Here is a 17712-nt window from a genome sequence, read left to right on the forward strand (position 1 = left end):
ATATAGGGGGGGAAATCACCATGCTCGGCGATGCAGCTTTGGCTCGGTTTCTCTTAGTCTTTTCGAGGCAAGTTAAGCTATGTCTCAACAATTCAGTACCATATTGTTCTCAGTCTTTGCATATGATTTCAGCACTTCAGACATATTTAACGTATTTTGAAACAAAACATGAAAATAACTAACTATTTAGTGCCACATAGAAAATATGTGTCTAATATTCTCCAGTATTAATATGAGTTTTACACTTCTCTAGGGGAATTGGTAGAGGAGGCGCTGACGCAGCACCACAGAAAATATAGATCTTTGGAAGAATTTCACTGAAGCGCAACCGCCAACCCAGGGCAGCGATGTACGATTTTAGATTTCAGAGCCTTGTTTGACACACAGCAGTGTTTGCAGGCCAAGTGAGCACAGGCTGGAAGTCAGAGGAGCTGAAGTATATTTACATTCGAAGAGTATTTGTATCGTATTCGGAGAGTATGAATTGTGGTAGTTCGCAGAATTGTGTGTTTGTGTCAGAACTGTGTATAAATGAGCTCTTGTATGACGAGGATCACGGTCTCCATGTCAACAACCAGTAAACAACACGAAGTGTCATGACTGACGTGAATTCCGGTGAGTTTACGTCACTCACAGCGAATTATATAGGTCAATACGATTATTTTGCAATAAAAGGCCATTCCTAAATGTTGTTTGAGCTGGATTATACAATGAAAACACTTTCAGATGTCCAAGGTGTGACAAAAAGCAAAACAATATACAAGCATAGAAATTAGTTGCATAAATGCTGCTTTACACAAAAAGTTAATTGTCTCCATATTCTGTGAGACGTGACCAAAAAAAAACCTCGTAAAACACTGCACTTTCACTGCACATAACTAAAGAACGAAAAGGGTAGTATCTAGCATTTTTTCCCTGCTGAAGTAAGAGGTTTCATCCTTTAATTTGGTAGATTTGGTATGTGTATAATCATCACACACAGTATTCTTCAAAATTCTCAAAAACGGCTCGCATTCAAGGGGCTGTGTTTTCTGAAAAAGGCTGGCATTAAATGAGTTAAAACAATTTGGGAAAACCAAGATGATGATGGCATGTGTATGGAAGCTTCTGATAAGTTCACTGACAACATTGGATTTAGAGACGCATCTGTGAATATATCTGAAGACATACCTGAAACACACTGCTTCCTTGTGTAAGTAACATGATGGGAAACTCAAAAGAAATCAGCCAAGATATCAGGAAGAGCATTGTGGACTTGCACAAGTCTTGTTCATCCTTGGGGGCAATTTCCAGAAGTCTCAAGGTGCCACACGCATCTTTTTAAACAACTATAACCAAGTATAAAAACCTTGGGAATGTCCAGCCATCTTACTGCTCAGGAAGGAGACTGGTTCCGTGTCACAGAGACGAACGTGCATATCAATGCAAGAACAAAAGCAAAAGACCTTGTGAAGATGCTGGCTACAGCTGGTAAGAGTGTGTCATTATCCACAGTGAGAAGAGTACTGTACCAACATAGGCTGAAAGGCCACTCTGCCAGGAAGAAGCCATTACTCAAAATGAAGGGGGGGGGGGGGGGGGGGGGGGAAGACAAAAACAGATTACAGTTTGCAAACGTACACAAAACAGGAAAAGTTTAGTCTGATTTCATGTCACAGTTAGGGAAAAAGTATTTTTTTTATATAATTTATGAAAACTTCTGATTTCAACTGTATTCTCTCTTTTTTTTACTACTGTGTTTTGTTGTGTACCGTGGGGACAATTAGTTTGGGACCTTCACTGCCTCCTCTTCTTGCTGTTAATTATGCTGCATCTTTTGGAGTAGACCTCAGTGCTGCCTGTCATGTTGGACCACAAAGAGGTCCTACACTAAAGGCGCACAACTGTAAAATCAGACTTGCTTGTTGTATACAGTGAAAGTCCATAAAACAATTGCTTTAAAAATCCATGATACAGTGGGGGTTCACTGTAGTTAGTTAGACTTGGCAATAAAACACAGTAAAAACTTACTGATGTCAGCTTTGAATCTTTTCACAGCTTTGTCGATTTGCTGAGGTATCAACACCCGCTTCACTGTCTCTGTGGGACACCCAAAAATAAAAGAAAATAAGTACATTGATTGACGAGTACCTCAAATAAGTGTGAAGCCTTTCAAAAGCACACCTCTGTTTAAGCTGTTAGTCTGAACAGGCAAGGGGATGGTCTGCGCGTGGGTGACTTGCAGCAGACGATGTTTGGGTGAATACACAGTGGGGCTCTGCACATTAGCCAATGTCACAACGTTGTTTCGGATCTGCTGCACATGAGGCCGATGGACAACACCGGGTACAGTAGTGACTGGGGTGACCTGCTGGAATAGCTGCCGCGGCTGACCGGCTGAAATTAAAAACATCCAAACCCTTAAATGCAAATTCAAAACCACAGCAAAAGATTCACATTAACTCATTTTCCTTTTAAAAACCCTGTTCAATTTGTTGCTAAAATTATAGATGTTTGAAGCTAACTGCTGAAAACGTGCAAAGACTGAGAACTAACTCAATTGTGAGCTATAGTGTCACCCTATCAATGTTCCAGATTTTTGGGGATGTGGCTAAAACGGGACCCAGTGAGCCTTGAGATCGAGCGCCTCGTTATCACAGTGTGGAAAAGCCCCTTGACAACCCAGTGAGATATATTCCAGCCACCTGAGGTTTTAAGTGGATATGTTTTTTGGCTCAAAAATGTTGTTATGTGGACACGAGTAATACACTAAACTACGTAGCATCTATTTTTCCAGGTTAAAGAAGTGATATTTCATTCACAGTTTAGCGGGACATGGTTTTACGCATTCACCGGACAAGCCCACAGTGTCTGAGAATGGAGACAACAGCTTGATTTTTGACAATTTTTAACCTATATTTTATAAACCGTGGGTACGGAAAGCATTCAGAGACCCTTAAATATTTCACTCCTTGTTATATTGCAGCCATTTGCTAAAATTATTTAAGTTAATTTTCTTTCCCTCATTGATGTACACACAGTACCCCACATTGACAGAATAAAAAACAGAATGGTTAAAATTTTCACAGATTTATTAAAAAAGAAAAACAGAAATATCACACAGCCATAAGTATTCAGACCCTTTTCCTGGTATTTAGTAGAAGCACCCTTTTGAACTAATACAGCCATGAGTCTTTTTTGGAATGATGTTTTTCACACCTGGATTTGGGGATCCTCTGCCATTCCTCCTTGCAGATCCTCTTCAGTTCTGTCAGGGTGGATGGTGAACATTGGTGGACAGCGATTTTCAGGTCTCTCCAGAGATGCTCAATTGGGTTTAAGTCAGGGCTCTGGGTGGGCCATTCAAGAACAGTAACAGAGTTGTTTTGAAGCCACCCCTTCATTATTTTAGCTGTGTGCTTAGGGTCATTGTGCTGTTGCAAGGTGAACCGTCACCCCAGTCTGAGGTTCTGAGCACTCTGGAGAAGGTTTTCGTCCAGGATATCCCTGTACTTGGCTGCATTCATCTTTCCTTCGACTGCAACCAATCGTCCTGTCCCTGCAGCAGAAAAACACCCCCACAGCATGATGCTTCCACCACCATGCTTCACTGTTGGGACTGTATTGGATAGGTGATGAGCAGTGCCTGGTTTTCTCCACACATTCCGCTTAGAATTAAGGTAAAAAAGTTCTATCTTGGTCTCATCAGACGAGAGAATCATATTTCTCACCATCTTGGAGTCCTTCAGGTGTTTTTTTAGCAAACCCCATGTGGGCTTTCATGTGTCTTGCACTGAGGAGAGGCTTCCGCCGGGCCACTCTGCCATAAAGCACCGCCTCGTGGAGGACTGCAGTGATGGTTGACTTTCTCGAACTTTCTCCCATCTCCCGACTGCATCTCTGGAGCTCAGCCAAAGTGATCTTTGAGTTCTTCTTAACCTCTCTCACCAAGGCTCTTCTACTCCAATTGCTCAGTTTGGCCGGACAGCCAGCTCAACCAGCTCAGAGCCAATGTGCTCTTAGGAACCTTAAGTACAGCAGAAATGTTTTCGTAACCTTGGCCAGATCTGTGCCTTGCCACAATTCTGTCTCTGAGCTCTTCAGGCAGTTCCTTTAACCTCATGATTCTCATTTGCTTTGACATGCACTGTAGCTATAAGGTCTTATATAGACAGGTGTGTGCCTTTCCCAATCAAGTCCAATCAGTATAATCAAACACAGCTGGACTCCAATGAAGGTGAAGAACCATCTCAAGCATGATCAGAAGAGTTAAATATATAAGTGTCACAGCAAAGGGTCTACTTATGGTTGTGTGATATTTCGCTTTTTTTTTTTTTTTTTTTTTTTTTTTAAATCTGCAAAAATTTCAACAATTCCGTTTTTTTCTGTCAATATGGGGTGCTGTGTGTACATTAATTAGACAATAAATTTACTTAAATTATTTTAACAAATGGCTGCAATATAACAGAGTGAAAAACACCCTTCGCAAATGTATTTTCACTTTCTAAGGACTTTCAATACTCCTGATGACATGCAACTCAACTTTACCTGGTACAAAGGTAAATTTGGTCCCAGGAGGATACTGTTTCCCAAGAGTGGCAATGAGGTTATTGTTGCTGGTTAACTGCGGGGTTACGATGAAGCCCTTGGATTAAAACAAATCGTTATGTAGAATATTATTTACTCAAGTTACAGTACATAGGGTTAAAAAATAACGAAATGGTTTAAATTACAATACCTGATTATTAACAATAACAGGCTGCGGAGTCAGTGTCGTGAGATTGGCTGTTGGAGTACTGATGGCATTTCCAGCTATTTTCAAAGGTAACATTATAGAAGAGGCCAGGGCTGGCGCAGCAGCAGAAGGAGCAGGAGAAGGGGCAGGAGCAGCAACAGGAACAGGAGCAGAGTTGACCACATGCTTGACCACATTGTCCTTTGGAGGAGGTGGAGCAACAGGCGGAATCTCGTGGTCCTTTTTCGCTGGAAAATGTTTAAAAAAGGCAGCGCAAATGGACATCTGATATTAGGCCCAGCAACCAAAATAATGGCTTCACACAAATACGTTGATATATACTGTAAATTCAATCTGCAATCTCTATGACAAATTAACAGCCAAATGTAAACTTGAACCACATACTGCATTACTCTAATGACCATTTTAAACAACAAACAATAAAAAATTGCACATACACACTACTCCAACAAAGATGGGCTCGTCGTCGTCGTCCTCCTCCTCCTCCTCAGTCAACTGCTCTGGAGCTGCTCTCTGCCATGGCTCCAGCTCTTCTTCCTCACATTCCATAAAGAGTTCAGACATTTTGGACCTACAATGCAAACAAACAAACATTTCCTCAGATAATACTGTGATATAAACACCATATGTGAGAAAGTGAGAAAGTACAGTGTTGCCTTGACTAACAAGTTTAATTTGTTCCGTGACAACGCTAAATTCAAAACAATATTTATCGCAAATCAATATTTGCAAACCGAAATGAATGGAAATGCCATTTGTTTCAGACACCCCAATTACAACAACAATAAATTGGAAGGTGTTTTTAATTGGAAAAATAGTGCTTTGTATTGTACTTAAAATGTATGTTATTATTGTAAATAACATAATTAAATATAATGTAAAGAATTAAACAGTTTGTGCACCATGATAATTCAATGGGACATTGAGCTGCTCCTCCTGCTGTGCAGCAATAAAATACAAACACACATACTACACAACACGAAATAAAGACAGTCACAACTAACCTGAATAATAATTGTAATTTTTCATAGAGGATAATGAATATATACCTGTTAATATTATTGTATGCTCTGTCTGCACGTGTTGCTACGGCTTGTGCTCGAGTAAGTTGTATATAGGTTCATTTAATTATTACAAGGACATTACGGCGGGCGACTGGTTAGCACATCTGCCTCACAGTTCTGAGGACCAGGGTTCAATCCCCGGCCCCGCCTGTGTGGAGTTTGCATGTTCTCCACGTGCCTGCGTGGGTTTTCTCCGGGCACTCCGGTTTCCTCCCATATCCCAAAAGCATGTATGGTAGGTTAATTGACCATTCTAAATTGCACGTAGGTATGAATTTGAGTGTGAATGGTTGTTTGTTTATATGTGCCCTGCGATTGGCTGGCAACCAGTTCAGGGTGTACCCCGCCTCCTGCCCGATCATAGCTGGGATAGCTCCAGCACACACGCCCGCAACCCTAGTGAGAAGCAGCGGCTCAGAAAATGGATGGATGGATGGTTATTAACCAATTACTATTGTTTATTTGGCATTGTTTAATGATTTAAACAAAACAAATAAACAACTATTACGCAATATCACATGAGCGGATGCGATCTACTCTCCACAACCTTTTTCAAACAGAGCTATTTTTTGGGTACTGATAAATGCGAAGGGCCACTAGTTTGATATACACTTCTGTGGCTGCTTCAGGTGCAACTACAATTCAATTACAGGTTATTCATACTATGGCTGCAAATAATGTTTATTTTCATAATAGGTAAAACTGACTATTCTTTTTTTCTATAAATTGATTATGATTCAGTTACTAGTTTGGTACATAGAAAATAGGGGAAAATGATGCTCATTGTTTTCCAAAGTAACAGCAGATGTTTTCAAATGTCTTATTTTGATTAAACACAAAGATCAGTCTTCTTTCACAAAGGACTTTAGAAATCTGAGAATATTTACTGTTGAGAGGCTGAAATCGGAGTATTTGGACAAAGAAACAATGGCTCTAAATAACTAATTAATGACCAAAATAGTTGTCGATTAATTTGATAATCGACTAGTTGTTGACGAATCGATGAATTGTTGCACCTCAAAAACTGTCAACAGGTACTCTAATTGTGTATTTCCACTTCTTACTAAATCAACAGTAAAGCAATTACGTCAAAATCGAATCAAATCAAATACCAACCTAAAGAGCAGAAATTTGAATTGCAAACTAGACTCGAAATCGCGAGGTTCTTAACAATACCCAGCCCTAATAGATTGCTCTACTTGTGATCATTTTGTATTGCTATTGACTTCACCAACAACACAAACAAGCGTTTCAGATGAGGGTCGATTAGACCAAAAGCCAGTTCTGTGAGATATTGGGACTTTCGTCACATGGAAAATAATTCAACGTTCCATTTACACAAAGCTTCCAATCAAGATGGCGGCGGTATTGACGACGTAAACGGAAAAACGTTCCCAAATCCAGATCGCATTTCTATTCAGACTGCGAGCAAATTTACTCAAAGAAACAAACAAACAAACAAACAACCCCCCCGCCCCCTCCAAAAAAGACCAGTTACAAATATGTGTGTCAATACTACACGTGCGACACTTTATAAAAAGACAACACATGGGTTAACGACAAACCTCTCATGTAAACACACACGTATGAACACAACACACGGCTTGATTGTTACTTAAATGAAAATATAGTTCAAACGCGCATATGTCAAAATAGACATCAAAATATATCAAAGACTGGAAAACATTCTCACTAAGTAACGTTTAAAAAAATGCTAACTAGCTAACGCGTTCGTGATTTATTTTTTCCCCCAATGCTGCTTCTCTCCAACCACATTTGCTACAAAGATGAGCGACTCATTTATAACAGCAATTCGGGGACGTGGGTGCATTAATTCAACCATTCGTCATGCGTTGGTTGGTTCATCACTTGCTGCCCGTAGTAGAAGCTTTAGCTAGCATTAGCTTGGAGTCATTGTCTTGAAATTTTAAATATGGAACTTTGGGATAAACTGCATAGCACGGAGGATGTTTTCTGTTTTTTTTTTTTTTTAGGAATGAGCTATTTGCTTACCTTACCGGTCAAGTAAAAGTCTGTCACCAGCGTTGCAGTAGTTATTAGATGTGGACCGTGAGGTGCAGTTACTGCGCTTCTTTCCCCCCCTCCACCCCAACACCAGCGGTGGAAATGGTGCCCTGCGTGAGCCAAACGCGGCGGAAACACTCTCACTGTGAATCCAGTTCCACTTGAACTGACTCGGAAAGAGCAGATCTACTAGCGCCTGTACTAAAAACGAACCGTCGAACCTTACGGAAAGCAGCTTGAGGATTGTTTTTTTTTTTTGTACCACCACGCAACTTTGCCCTCACTCGTGTAGTGGGACAACTTTGGCATAGGGTAATACGAAAACTAGGGAGCACAAGTAGAACTAGTTTTTCCCCCCCACTACTACTGCCAATTTTGGCCAACTGGTATGCAATTAAACCTTACTAGTAAACTACTGTGCTGCACTGAAAATACAACGTGGTCCAATTTGTAGGCATCGGCACGTGCACACATAGAGTCCGGGTGGTGCTCAAGCACTTTCCCTTTTTACTGGAGCCTTTTTTTTTCTTTCTTCATTCATATATTAAGTATCTCCATTAAAGAAATGCTAATGGAATATAAATCCAGTCAGGTTCTAAGAGCTACACGCTCAGGTCAGATAGTGGAGCACAGAGTAAAGAGATGCAGCATTTAGCTGTTATGCTGCACACAAATGGAATAAGCTGTCAACAGAAGTGAAGTCAACCCAAAGTGTGAATACTTTTAAGTCCATGTTAAAAACTATTCTTTTTTTCCCTCATGCTTATGATTGAGAATTTTAGACCATTTCCATTTCTTGCACTATACGTGAATAATTTTAGTGAGCTGTCTTTTATTTTTCTGTACTCAGTTTTTAACTGTCTTTTGCTCTTTATTTTAAATGCTTTTAATCATGTAAAGCACATTGCTTTACAGCAATGCTTTGCTTTATGGTTAGCCATTTGAGCATTTATTCAATGTCCTTGAAAGCCAGCTTAAGGTTCATGTTCTTAGTCCTCAGTAGTAGGACAACTTTGGCATACTAGTAGGATATTTAAAATTTGTTCAAACATCTTGCCATAAAGCGGCTTGTGCATTTATTCGATATCCTACTGGCGCGCTGAATAATGAATGAAATCTCTTACGCTGTGAATAAAAGCTCAAACGGCTTTATAGCAAACTGTTTGAGCATTTATATGATATCCTACTAGTGCATTGAATTATGAATGAAACTTGCACACTTAAATAAATGCTCAAACCGTTTTTATGACATTATGAATTTCTGCTAGTTAACATCTAGCACTTTGCTAGTAGTACAGAAAACCTCAGCTATTTGCGTGGGATAGGGACAAAGCCCTGCCATGAATAGCGAAAATGTCAGAGTAATTGACACCCCCCCCCCTCCCCCAACAGTTAATTGGCTATAAATGTCACAAGATGGCAGCAAATGACTACATTTTTCTAAATGAAGTTCCTCAACTCACTTCAAATTGTATCCATGGCTCTTTTTTTTGGCAGTACATTGCTTCACTAGTAGTAATTGTTTCCCACAGATGTCAACTATGGCACTTTCTTCATTCATTCATTCATCTTCCGTTCCGCTTATCCTCACTAGGGTCGTGCTGGAGCCTATCCCAGCTATCTTCGGGCGAGAGGTCGCCAGCCAATCACAGGGCACATATCAACAAACAACCATTTGCACTCACATTCACACCTACGGGCAATTTAGAGTTTTCAATTGAGCTACCATGCATGTTTTTGGGATGTGGAAGGAAACCGGAGTGCACGGAGAAAATCCACGCAGGCACGAGGAGAACATGCAAACTCCACACAGGCGGGGCCAGGATTTGAACCCCGGTCCTCAGAACTGTGAGGCAGATGTGCTAACCAGTCGCCCACCGTTCCGCAGCACTTTCTTCAATCTATTCCAAAAATTGTTGCCCTGAACTTGTCTATGCTTGTATTTCCTCCCTCTTTCTGTGCCTTTGTATATCAGATACGTCAAGTAGAACAGGTAACACAGTGGTATTGTGAAAACAAAACGGCTTTAATTAACTTGCCATATTCGTCCAACCTGCTTCCTGATATTCAATGCTGTTGTGATAGAACATTAACTAACTGTAAGTTACCGGCTCTAGCGTTTACAACACTATGACGATGATTTTGAGTTTCTATCAACCCGCTATTTTTATGTCTTTTTGAGATAGTACCACAGCCATAACAGGGGTTTTCAAAGTGATTATCGCTGTCCAACAAGTGTCCTATTCGCTGATGTTGTCACGCATCTAATTACACTGGGTAGCGAAAAAATTTTTTTTTGTTGTTGTTGTAAATTGTCTGTTTTTTTTTTTTCAACTGAATTAGGACAATTTTGCATCGCTGAATCCGAAAATGGCATCCGTTTCTCTTGTTCAGGTCTGTTTTTTTATGACAAATTAGACTTTATTAATCAAAGTGTAAATTTAATAGTAGACATTGATAAAAGTAAGTACCTGTAAATTGAATGGTCACCTTTTTTTCAAAATTCAGGGCATGAACCTTTGTTTATTTGAACCTCTAAAAAGCGAAATTACTTGTACATGTAAACAAAAACATGTGGACATAGTTCAACATTTTGACCTGATTGAGTAAAACCAATTTGATATTTGGATGAATCCATCCATCCATCCATTTTCTGAGCCGCTTATCCTCACAAGGGTTGCGGGAGTGACCAGTGTTATCTGATAGCAGGATGCTGTGTTGCTGGGTGAAAGCACACACTGTTGCTCCTGGGTTGTTTACTAGGCTCTGTGTAAAAGGCAGGCAGATTAATGCCAGATTAATGTCTTTTCTGATGCATGGGTCTCTATTTCGAAGACGCTGTCAAAAGGTCCCACGTTCATACGGAGCCACAAAACGAGCTAGCCCTTGCTGAAAATATCTGGAGAGCAACACAATTGCTTTGATTTGTTTCCCAGGTCAATTTTAGCTGTGTTACTATAGCAAAATTTATCGAGCATAATTATTCGTGCCCAATGATAAAACTACAAACACACACACACGTCATATCCAGACGCGATGCAACAAAGATTGAACGATAAAAATAATAAGGTAAACATGCAAACCTGGTGAATCTGACTCTATAAATAGTTGTTAAACATTTGGTTGTTGCTGAGTGATTTGAGTTTGTCCAGCAGGTGGCAGTCTGGAATTATTAATACTGTTCTGTTCAAGGCAGCGGGTTATACATAGCCATGTTCCAACATTTGACACTTTGTTTGAATTAGGTTACAATTGGAAAGTAAGCATTTCCTGTCATGAAAATTACAAAACCTTCATGTTATAGATCAGTGTTTCTCAACCTTTATTGGGTCACGGCACCCATTTTACATTAGAAAAAATGTCACGGCACACCACCAAACAAAAAAGCCACAAACAGTATATGGACTGAAGTAATGATAATCCCGTCTCAATTTACTCACAAATTTACTTACTCTGTGTGAACTAAGGGCCTGTTCAGTTAAACACAAAGCTATTGTTCTGTTGTATAAATGGCAACAGGTACAGAGCTTAGTACTGTATACCTTCTTTCCTTGACAGAAATACAGGGTTTCCCCAAATATTTTACAGTTTCTTTGTCTAAAAGCATAGCCAATTCTCACACAAATGAGCAAAATTTTTAGAAAGTTGTTTCACGTTCAACTTACATTTAACTTTGTTTGACTTGAAGCGAAGGTGAAAAATGACATTCACTTGCAATTAAAAAGCATTTTGTGTTTTATAACAGACACATAGTCAAAAAGAGTGTGGAACATGCATTTTCAACAGCAAAGCAGATTTGGACATGGCACTACATATTCAAAGAGGAATGCAAAAATGAAAATGTGTGTCATATCACAGACGGGGCATATATTGAACATTTGTTAAATCTTTGTAAAATCTGTTAATACATCGATATCTGTTTAAATGGTTGTCAGAATTCTGATTTAAATATTTTTTTAGTTTTTAACAAAAATCATATTCAATGACATTTGCTTAGGACATGCAGTTACTCCAATATTTATATTTCAAATTATGTCAATTTCTTGTGGTAAGGTTGTATAACATGCTCACTTACAGTGGCATCTCTATTTGCGACTACCCTGATTTATGATTTTTTTTCGAGATACGAGGAATCGCTCGGCTGATTTATTTATTTAATTTTTTCTCCCCGCCTCAATTACTTGAGTTATGAGTGCGCTTCAGGCAGTTCCGCAGCTCCAGTGAAGTGCAAAAAAATAATTAAGGTGGAAACTCTTAGTGGAACCTCAGTTCATTTACAAATTGGTTTACAAACAAATCTTTGAGACAAATATTGATTGGGTTCACAAACTATGCTTCCTGACATACTGTACACGCTCAACGCTCACTTGTGCGTTCTCTCACACAGCAAAAATGTCCATCGCTCCACACATTTCAGGTATATTATTCTTATTTTGCTGTAATTTAGCTCTCAGTATGATTCCCAAGAAAACGAAACATGCAAGTGGTTGTGCTACGAAAGACAAGACGTGGTGTCCACTGTAGCTCTCGCTGGTTAGGTAGCTTAGTTTATTGTTCCAGGTGATGTTGGGTTGTGTTGTTCATGGATGCAAAATGACTATAAATAAATACCCAGAGAAAGCATCTCAGTGACCATGAAACCGTGAAACTCCTAAAAATCTGTTGTACTAGAGCGGCTCCAACTACCGGAGACAAATTCCTTGTGTGTTTTGGACATACTTGGTAAATAAAGATGATTCTGATTCTGATGAAGTCTAAATCCTTATTTCCATGCAAACAACAGTAAAATATGGTCTTAATGAGGTCAAACGCTAACTTTGCATTTATCCATCCATCCATCCATTTTCTGAGCCGCTTCTCCTCACTAGGGTCGCGGGCGTGCTGGAGCCTATCCCAGCTGTCATCGGGCAGGAGGTACACCCTGAACTGGTTGCCAGCCAATCGCAGGGCACAGACAAACAAACAACCATTCGCACTCACATTCACACCTACGGGCAATTTAGAGTCTCCAGTTAATGCATGTTTTTTGGGATGTGGGAGGAAACCGGAGTGCCCGGAGAAAACCCACGCAGGCACGGGGAGAACATGCAAACTCCGCACAGGTGGGGCCGGGGATTGAACCCGGGTCCTCAGAACTGTGACGCTGATGCTCTAACCAGTCGGTCACCGTGCCGCCAACTTTGCATTTATGACTACCCATATTAGTCTTCATAAAACAGTCTTAAAGTCAAGTGTTATTTCTGGCTGCAGGCCACTGTGTGCTTCCTGTGTGTGAAGCTGTTAATGGTGCCAAAGATGTTACAAGTTTACTCCTTTCCTCTTAGCATAATGGAGCTCACACACTAAAACATCTGGTTAGGACCATAGGGACAATTATAGTTGTTGCTTAGAAGGTCAACACATGTTGTTTTATGTGTGTGTTGTTCTGTATGCAGTTATACACATTTGATTTACAAAATATCCGTCCACACCCATTTTCTTGCAACCCGATAAGCCAAAAGAATTGCTTACAAACCAGTATTATTTCCATTCCTGACACTTTGCAAAGATTATTTCTTGGTATTTCCTACACAGCAGAACCTCCAAAGTCTAACACATTATTTTCTGGTTGATTTTCAAGTTGTTCTAATGTAAAAAAAAAAATTTCCCGTAGAAAATAATGTCAAAAATGAATTAATTCATTCCAGGTTCAAAATGTTGCCATTAGAAAACCTTGATGTTTTTAAGTAACCCGTTAACTGTCATTAAGGGAAGTTAACCACCGTATAATAAAATAAAATGAAACTAAAATAAAGTAAAACTACTACTACAGCCTTAGTAGATGACAGTCAGACACACCAGAGACGGCGGAGCAGTCTAGGTTTCTGATATGTGCGGCCCCACGTGGTGGGATTTATAGAACTTGAATTGGCTTTCTATTTGCATCATGAAATGTAAATCATTGGGGTTTGCCTGGGAAATTTGCACCTCCTTGTGGAGACATGAGGGGGTTTTCAAGGCTTTTGCTAATTATAAGGTGAAAGGTTGATATGAGCGGCACGGTGGGCGACTGGTTGGAGCGTCAGCCTCACAGTTCTGAGGAGCGGGGTTCAATCCCCGGTCCCGCCAGTGTGGAGTTTGCATGTTCTCCCCGTGCCTGCGTGGGTTTTCTCCGGGCACTCCGGTTTCCTCCCACATCCCAAAAACATGCATTAATTGGAGACTCTAAATTGCCCATAGGCATGACTGTGAGTGCGAATGGTTGTTTGTTTCTATGTGCCCTGCAATTGGCTGGCAACTAGTTCAGGGTGTACCCCGCCTCCTGCCCGATGACAGCTGGGATAGGCTCCAGCACGCCCGCGACCCTAGTGAGGAGAAGCGGCTCAGAAAATGGATGGATGGATGGATGGATGAAGGTTGATATGAAGGAAGTATGATATCTTTGTTGTTCGAAGAGCTCGACATACGTATTGTGGCAATGTCGAGTCATACAAGGAAAATTCGGGAGCACTTTTACTGCACTCGATAAGTGGCTCTTTAAATGAGCCACAGCAGCAGATGCACACTCGCAACAAGCTTGTCACCAGCCTGGGTGTCACCACGAAACGAAAACCAAAGGTAAGTAAAACACACATACAACTGCTATTTCAAACTTCTAAACATTATGATTGCAATGTTATTATCACAACTATGTAGAAACATGCCGCTTGAAATGCGAGGAAGTATGCATCAATAATGCAATGCAAGCGTTTTTTGTGTTTTTATAAAATTAGGTTAATTAGGTTGATTGGCAGGCTAAGGTTTAAAAAAACAGTTAGTAAACAAGATATCAGATAAAATGCTGACTTCATTAAAGCAATCGATGCATTTTGGGGGATGAGGCCAGAATAAAATGGCGCAATAAAATGGTTAGCGGAATTAAAGTGCTGTTAAATTCTTCATGGAAGCCAAATTCACTGCAGTCCCTGTGAGCTCATCCATCACTCACCCACCCTTTCTGCACTGTTTCCTAGTTTCATTGACTTGGGTCATTCAAGGACAACTGTGCTCTCACGACAAAGCAGGCATTAGACCCTGCTGAAAAAACTCACAACATCCATCCATCCATCCATCCATTTTCTGAGCCGCTTCTCCTCACTAGGGTCGCGGGCGTGCTGGAGCCTATCCCAGCTGTCATCGGGCAGGAGGCGGGGTACACCCTGAACTGGTTGCCAGCCAATCACAGGGCACATACAAACAGACAACCATTCGCACTCACAGTCACACCTACGGGCAATTTCGAGTCTCCAGGTAATGCATGCTTTTGGGATGTGGGAGGAAACCGGAGTGCCCAGAGAAAACCCACGCAGGCACGGGGAGAACATGCAAACTCCACACAGGCGGGGCCGGGGATTGAACCCGGGTCCTCAGAACTGTGAGGCTGACGCTCTAACCAGTCGTCCACCGTGCCGCCAGTCACAACATTCAACAATAAAAAGTAAATCATTTCCACGATAAACAATTGTTTGTTTTTAGCGCTAGGTTTTTGAGGGAAAATGTCATTAGCAATTAGCATAATCACCAAGTAATTTTTTAACTAACCGTCACAGTATCAATACAAATGACCAAAGTGCATGCTAAAAATTTTGTTTTTTTCTTCATGTCCTAGTGACCTAACTTATGTGTTTTTAGAGATACAAACTGTTGTTAGCACGATTTTCTGCTTTGAACTGTGAGCAAAAAAATTAACTACGGGTGTTTTATGATAGCAGTGAACTTCATTCACGACAAGCAACAGTTTGGCACATAGTGGATGATTCCTCAAAAAGAGGTTTAAAGATGTTTATTGCCACTACCAGTTGAAGTTTACTGTCAAATTAAACATAGAACAAAGAGAATTACATGTTGTGTATTTAAAACAACAACATAGCTTTTTTTTTTTAGATAAGTCTGTTTAGCTTGATGCCAACAAACAATGCAAAATGCTATAAACGAGCAAACAAATAACATCGGTGTCGCACTGTTATAACCCATTTAAGCGACAGGTTTTTGAACACAAAGTGTGCAGCAACACATGTGGAGAGACAATATAACAATACTTACAGGCATATATTATTTATCCTATGCAAACAATAACTAATATTACTCGAGCTTACTGAGCAATTTTGACATCTCCTTCATGTATGTATGGAAGTTTGTATTGTACTGCTCCAAGTGAGCAAGGGGCTCACACGAGGAGGAGCAGCACTATGAGCATTGAATTGAACCAAAAAAAAACAACAACAAAAAAGTAGCTAAAACGGTTTTTATTCTTTATAGGGCTGCAACTAACATTGCCTTAGCAATTTGTTGTTGGAGCCCTAATTCTTTACATTCAGTTTAATTATGTCAATACTGTAAGTTTTCATGAAGTACAATACTATAGTGTGCTATTTTTCTTATTAAAAACACATTAAAAACAATGTTGTGTTTTGGGGGAGGCAGGAACAGATTAATACCATTTCAATTAATTTGACATAACAAATTGAGTGTTTTGAGTTACAAGCCTGGTCACAGAACGACTTAAACCCATATCTAGAAGCATCAAAGTACTTCTACTTTTTTTTTTTTTTTTTTTTTTTACAGTATCAGTACTTCTACTTTACTACAGATTGTGTGTACTTTTGTCACCCTTGAATAGCAGTAATCAGCACCAATGAGAAGCCTTCAGCCAAAGCAAACATGACACTGACTTCACTGCAGTCCTCTGGTCTGGTTTCTCGCCAGCGCGGAGGAAAAAAAGTAGTCCCAAACAGTTGGTGCCCTGCATCGTGCCGGAATGAATGCTTCAGAGAGAGAGGGGAGAAAAGGACATTGCACTCCATATACATACGGGTTCGTCTTCTGGAAGCATTATAGCAATCGTCTCATAGCGTTCTGTTTAAGTTCCGAAAAAGCCTGACTTGCATCCATCATTGTTTACATTTCACGCTCTACTATACTTTAGCACCCTGTGTCTTTAACGCGTATGTGTGTTGGAATGGCACTTAATTATTCTTTTTTTCTTTTTTTAATTTGCTTCTTTAACCTTCTTAAAAACATTCGACGTGACGTGACCAAATTGGTTTAATTTTGGCACCATGTCAGTCAAAATACACATGACATGGTTATTCAAATGCACCATAACCTAAGCAGGATTTGAGGTGGTAAAATTACTCATCCTCTGTACTTATAAGTACTCAGAAGAAGACTAACAAACAAAAAAAAACCTGGTAAAAAGTAGTACTGATTCACTTCCTGTACGTAAGTAAAAGTAAAAATATACAAACTGAAATGTCTGAAACAACCTGCCATTCTACTTCAACCGGAGAACAAATTAGGCATCACCATTTAATTTTATTTTTTTTACTGTATTTAACTTTTTTTTATGTTTTCAGGAAACACAGGTATTAAACAATCATATAATTTCATTCATCTAGCCTAACCATAAACAGTACACTTTTTAAAATATATATATAAATATATCATATAATATATTTTGCTGTGTTCAGCCCAACCCGGTTATAGACACTCAGGCACCAAAAAAAAAATACATCTTTCAAAACATCGCTGACTAAATCTTTCACAAGTCAATTAAAGAAGTTCAGTTTTATTTGAATATTAATTTAGTTTTAGCATGACTCCAATTATATTAACAATGTTGCAAAAACTATGCTTATTTTTGCTCGAGTAGTTGCTAGCTGTGTTAGCTGCTATGCTAACCGGGCAAGAACAAACTTAGCAATATAATAAAAACCAATAAAAACGTTAATACTATTGTATTTTTCTGATATAATTATCAGGGTTGCGCTGGGTTGAGTGACACGCTTCATTACAGCTTAAAAGATTGAAAAAAATATGAAAAGTAAAAAAGATTACTTTGTTAGGTCTCCATGGTCACAGCAATTAGCT

General features: G+C 39.7%; 1 protein-coding gene across 2 annotated transcripts in view; it reads right to left on the reverse strand.

Moving 5' to 3' along the window:
- Positions 1-7908, reverse strand: part of znf280d (zinc finger protein 280D) — a 30836-nt gene extending 22928 nt beyond the window's left edge. Inside the window, exons 1-6 of one of the 2 annotated variants that reach the window (XM_061670624.1) lie at positions 7818-7908; positions 5173-5306; positions 4718-4962; positions 4528-4624; positions 2164-2376; positions 2011-2079 (exon numbers count right to left, since the gene is read on the reverse strand). In XM_061670624.1, the coding sequence (XP_061526608.1) occupies positions 2011-2079; positions 2164-2376; positions 4528-4624; positions 4718-4962; positions 5173-5299 (751 nt within the window). In that variant the 5' untranslated portion in view covers positions 5300-5306; positions 7818-7908. Of the gene's footprint in view, positions 1-2010; positions 2080-2163; positions 2377-4527; positions 4625-4717; positions 4963-5172; positions 5307-7812 lie in introns of both variants that reach the window. The other variant, XM_061670623.1, reaches the window with a different exon arrangement.
- Positions 7909-17712: the final 9804 nt, after the last annotated feature.

This window comes from Phycodurus eques, chromosome 2 (assembly GCF_024500275.1).
Source record: "Phycodurus eques isolate BA_2022a chromosome 2, UOR_Pequ_1.1, whole genome shotgun sequence".
NCBI lineage: Eukaryota > Metazoa > Chordata > Actinopteri > Syngnathiformes > Syngnathidae > Phycodurus > Phycodurus eques.